Source organism: Acyrthosiphon pisum, chromosome A2 (genome assembly GCF_005508785.2).
Source record: "Acyrthosiphon pisum isolate AL4f chromosome A2, pea_aphid_22Mar2018_4r6ur, whole genome shotgun sequence".
In the NCBI taxonomy this organism is placed as follows: Eukaryota; Metazoa; Arthropoda; class Insecta; order Hemiptera; family Aphididae; genus Acyrthosiphon; species Acyrthosiphon pisum.
Genome location: NC_042495.1, coordinates 52,742,414 through 52,748,086, shown reverse-complemented (window position 1 = coordinate 52,748,086; position 5,673 = coordinate 52,742,414). Strand labels below are relative to the sequence as shown.

General features: G+C 37.4%; 1 protein-coding gene across 7 annotated transcripts in view; it reads right to left on the bottom strand.

Annotated features, from left to right (window-relative positions):
- LOC100164694 (bromodomain-containing protein 3) overlaps window positions 1-4,674 on the bottom strand; it is a 24,411-nt gene extending 19,737 nt beyond the window's left edge. For 2 of the 7 annotated variants that reach the window (XM_016801631.2, XM_016801636.2), the window contains exons 1-3: window positions 3,911-4,673; window positions 1,625-1,679; window positions 506-739 (exon numbers count right to left, since the gene is read on the bottom strand). In XM_016801631.2, coding sequence (XP_016657120.1) covers window positions 506-739; window positions 1,625-1,679; window positions 3,911-3,936 — 315 coding nt within the window. In that variant the 5' untranslated portion in view covers window positions 3,937-4,673. Of the gene's footprint in view, window positions 1-505; window positions 740-1,624; window positions 1,680-2,758; window positions 3,081-3,107; window positions 3,888-3,910 lie in introns of those variants that run through there. The other 5 variants (XM_016801632.2, XM_029490337.1, XM_016801635.2 and 2 more) reach the window with 5 other exon arrangements.
- Between the last annotated feature and the right edge of the window lie 999 nt (window positions 4,675-5,673).

Sequence of the window (5,673 nt, the reverse complement as noted above, 5' to 3'; positions counted from 1 at the left end):
AATATATTCAAAAAAATAAAAAAAAATAAAAAATATGCTCCAACCGATGCAAAGTAGACTTGTTGACGAATTAAAACATCTTTACATTTTTTAAATCGAACCACTAGAAGTACTTTAATTTTTGTCAGTCGCTAAGGTCGTTTTGATGAAAAAATAATAGGGTTTGCAGGGGCCTTAATGGTTCAAGCGTGTAAAACACTATACCATAAAACTATAGGTTAAGTTAAAAACATTACATTTAACTTGATGGACTGTGGTCAGCCAATCTCACGCTCACACATCCTTACAACAGTACTTAATTACAATTACAAGAGTAGCTCTATCCCTTTAATTCGGGCCACAATATTTAGTGGCTTAAGTACATTGTGGCCCGAAAAGCGATTTGATGGAATAGAGCCCCTTGAAATTGTAATTTAATTCTGTTGTGAGGATGTGTGAGTGGGAGATTGTCCCACAACACTCCATTACGTTAAATGTTTTGATAATCGTAAAAATTATAAATTACAGGTAAATTAAGTTTGCTGGCATCCACCGGCTGATAGAAAGGCCATGCATGTTGATGTTTCCAAAGAGCCTTCATTACAGTCTTTTGAAGGAAATTAAGTTTATTGGTGAGTCGGCCAGGTCGATTTGGTGGAGGTACAACTGGTGGTTGAACAATACCATTCACCGGCTCAATATATGGCTCATTCCGTGGTGGTGCAACCTCTCCACCATCAGGCTTTGCATTTGAAGTATCCTATAATTTGATAGTAAAAGTAATTAAATAAGTAATTTTTTTTAACCTGCATAAAACATGTACCTACCTACTATACACATCAAAAGCATAAAAGTAAAATGTATTTCCTATTTAGTACTATTATTATTTAACAATTTTTAATATTTATAATTTTTACAAATGTGTTTGTAAATTTGATGCTATGAAAAACCAACTGAATTTTCAATATTTTTAAATCTTATGTTTAAAAGTTTTTTTTAATATTTTATAAACTAGAATATGCATGTAATTTTTACAGCAAATTTAAGTTCAAGTGTCCATCATTATTGGTAACAGTTAGGTAATTATTGGTTATTTATATGGGTTAGGTATAAATATTTATGAATTATTTTTTTTATACAAGATTAAAAATTGTATGACTACTTAAAACATATCAATTAAATATGTAAATAAATTACATCATAACCGTAATAATTTTAAAAATTTAAAATTTCTAATGCTGACCAAAATAAAATAAGTCCAAATCATTATTGCTGCAAGCTTACATTTACAACTACCTACATATTGATAATTAACTCTATATGGAAGTTGAAAAATATTATTCAAATAAATATTATTGAAAAAGAAATGTTTTTCTAAAGTATTACACCTTATTCCTGGTCAGGTGGCAGTGCTGGGCGCCTTCCTATTCTTATTAATGTTATTTTATGTCTAATTTTTATGTCACCACACTAACTTACTATACCTTGTCTGTTGTATACATTGTAAATATACTATTTAAAATATAATATGTCATAAAAAAATAAAGTAAAAGTATCACACCCATTTAATCATAAATAGGTAATTAAATTGTACCTACACCTAGTTAAATTGGTAAATTTGTCAACTTAAGGTAAGAATACTTACTGCCGGCGCACCACTATTTTGAGTTGAAACTGGCACCTGCTGCATATTGAACCCACTGAAATAATGTACAATTGTGTAAATTAATCATGATCTTTTAATTATTACCTATACCTAAAAAGATAGGTATATCATTTACATTTGAATTTTGTAACAAGTAAATAATAACATATTTAACTTCTCTGGTTTTCTGAATAATTTAATTCATAAGTATGTTTTTATGGCTTATTATTTAAACAATTTTAACTTATTCAAATAATACTTATTTAGATTAAGGCTAACACAATGAATCGTATATAATATATAATTGGGACATTGACTTTTATTTATTATCAGATCAGTTGGCCTAAAAATTCTTGTTAAGTAGGCTATTTCACATTAAACATTAAGCTCCTACCAGTTTCAATATAAGATTTATTTTGGTGTTCAGACGCTTTTATTTAGTAATTAGTTGGAATATACTTAGTACCTATCTAAATTTGATCAAACAAATTACATTAATACAGAAAGCTATTTAACCAGATAGACAATAAAATTCCCATATAAACTTATGCAAATTTAAAATATAATTCATAAAAAAGAATAGTTTTATTTAGGTATTTCCAAATTATTTTACTTTATTCTTCTAAACCAAGAGCCGAATACCTACCTTTATTTGGAATGATATTTTTATAAAACTGTTTTAATGTGGTATACATTAGTCTACTTCATTAACATTATCTCACAAAATAAAAATGAAATCGGAAGCATTGCATTCAGTACTAGTAATCTGAAAACACCCAAATGCACTTAATTGTATTGATATACACACCACAAAACATATAGAGTTCAGTTATCTTAAAACAATTTGTAATACAATACTTTTAAATTGTAACTATCTGTTTCCCTTTAAGATAAGTATAACCTAAGATCCGATTGAAAATTAAAGGTTTTTTATAATTATTCAAAATTACATGAAACTAATTGACCGTCGTACATAAGATATAACATATTATAATAACTTGTATGTAGATTAGACGCATTAATTATGATGAAATGAATATGAATTAGATGAGTACAAACGAAAAGGATAATATACTACCGTGCAATGGAAGACCAAAGATGCTTGGCAAACTAAAACGAGAACTAGGTACTTACATTGAACGTGATGAATACTGAATAGTTAATGCTACCAAACAACTCCACACGTACCGGCCGAAACGATCAGTGCCCAGACATGTTGGCACTCACCTGTGCCTAGAAGGATACAAGACAGGTCCCGATGACGGACGGTACGTGTGGGTCAATGATAATACGCGTCAGAAACAGATCAGCATGGAGAATTGTGAATGAAAAAAAAAACGGCGGGTAAAACGAAAACCGCGGCAACCGACACGGATGATGCTGTCCTCGGTACGTCGGACCCACTCGGGTCACGAGACACCGTTGTCGGCGCGGTACCCTAATTCAACGCGCGATGGGGTCAAAAACCAACACGGGGGGCTACCTGTTTGATGGGGCAAATGTAGCGGCGCGTCGGCGGCGTTGCTGATGCGGCGGCTGCGGCGAAGGTGGCGGCGAGTCAGAGCATTGATGCGACGTGAACGGGCGCGCACCGAACTTGGGCGCGAAAACTGATCAGAGAACACTGGAACAGCGCGACGACGGCGTTTAACACGAACAACACACGAGCCCACGGAACGCTTACACCCATGTGTGTCCGTTAATAAATATTAATATAATATTATAAAATATTTTAATATTATATTATAACAATAATGTTACAGTGTTTTATACTATTATTATTACTATTATTTGTTTTGTTATTTTATTAATAACCGCCGCGACCAGTAACTGGACGGCGGCCGCGACATGTACGTGGTGTGCGCCGCTTGTGTGTGTGTGCGCGCGTGTTGGCGCGCTTGTGAACGTGTGTGTGTGAGTGCAGACCTGAGCGTGTGTGTGTGTACGCGCGCGCTTAAACGTGTACGTAACGTACATATGTGTGTGTGTGTGTGTGTGTGCGTAAGCCGCCAATACACCGTTAGCGTTATTTTACGGTTTTGGCGCTTACGCCGACATCAACATGGCGGGTTCCCCCGCGCCCGTCCCCACCGATGACTATAGGCCGCGGTTCCCCGGGGGGGTACCGGACACGATTTTTGACGAACGCGAAAAAACCGCGCGACTTCCACGGTTCACCTACCTACCTAATACCTATATTGCTAGGGCGCGTATTTGACGGAATGCTCCATACCTCCAGCGCGCGAGCGATTTAACTGGCGCCTAGCACCTAACGGATAAACGTACCTTTCGACTGTGGCTGAAACATACATAAACGGTACGCTGGGGCTAATAACGTGAACGACGGCGGTGACAGGACGTGATGGTGTTGCGCGCGACGAACGACTTCCCGGCGGCGTCGAGGTGGTAACCCGACGGCGCGACCACCATTATTATAGCTAAACGTATTTATGTCGTCGTCGCCGCTACTATTACTATTATTGTTATTGTTATTGTTATTATTATTACTGCGGTCTGCGACGGCTACGGCTGCGGCTGCGGTGGCGGCGGCGGCGGTAACGCGGCGCGTACTCGTCGGTCGCACGTCGACGTATTTCCCGTGTGGTTGATGGCACGCGCGCACGGGCGAAAACACCTATTCCCGCTAACTCGGCACTACGCGGTCATTTCTCGAATGCCCACTTCGGTCCCGGCGCATCGGCAATAAATTAATTTCCGTACCAAAAACGGAGAAACTCGCATATACGACCATTAATGCCCGAAAACTACCGATAGGCGGGCGGGACGGGGTGGTGTATAAGGATGCAACGTCCCCATTGGCCGGGCCGGGTCACGTGATGGGCATCATTACGATTCCGATCGATTTTCCGAGAGCTAAATCTCTTCGATTCGACCGATCTTTCTTGCGCTCGAACGCTCGGCCGTCGCTTCGACTGTTTGCGAATCAGGTCCGGAGCGTTTTTCCACGTCCGGATCGAGTCCGTGTTTTGCAGCGACAACCGTTCTTTAGGAATGGAGATACGATTAAAGGGGAGAAAGGGCAACGACGCTCGTTTTCGCCCCGTCCGCGCGACGGCAGACAACCGTTCATGGAGCAAACGCGCAACATCAACAGTGGTCCCATTGTTTTGACGCACCAGTGCCGCCAACCACGTGACCCTGATATTTAACGTATTTTTCCTATCATCGACGTTTGTGATTTGTCGTCATAATCATTAATCAGATACTACGCAAGTGGTTCTCAATTTCTCATTTTCTCAATTGTTTTATGTTTACAGCACGATTTAAAATAGTTATCGTGGTGTACCGTCTGTTCCATAAATACAATTTAGATGTGCTGCAAGTTCCACCCCCCACACCATCAATAAGTTCAGCCCACGATGTTTGTAAACCCCACAATTTAAGATAATATTACTTATATATCTTAAATCGTGGTAAACACTAAACCCACATCGTGGTTCAGCCATAATAACAAGACTGGAAAAGGTAATATAACATGGAAAAAACATTTTATCGGTTTATATTCCATGGTATATTTTGATTAAATAAAAGTGATAATATTATACTTTGTAAAATCCAAGGTGCATTGAAAAGGTGTCGTCACTCTGGACCCCTATACGTATACACTCTTGATTGAAAACATTACCACAGTTCTATAGTCACCAGAGCGCGCTTCCTGTCCTATGACTCCTATGAAGGCCAGTTTTTTCATACTGTTAAATGCAAAATGTCTTAAAACTTAAGAATTAAAATTCTATTTTTTTTTTATATTGAAATTAGTATTTACAAAAACATTGAATAATAAAAAGTTTTTTTTTAATCAAGTTGGCATAATAAATTGGATCATGTAATTGTACATTACATTTGTATTTTAATCATTTGCAATATTTTATATCAAGTAGACATCAATTATAAAATATCATGTATGTCACTTCTTTGGATATTTGCATCCTTCTTAAAATCTTTAAATTAAATTCAAACTATTATGGTTCTGCTCCTAATTTTAACAGTAGTCTAGTACATAGGCGCACATAGGGGGGTGCTTGGGG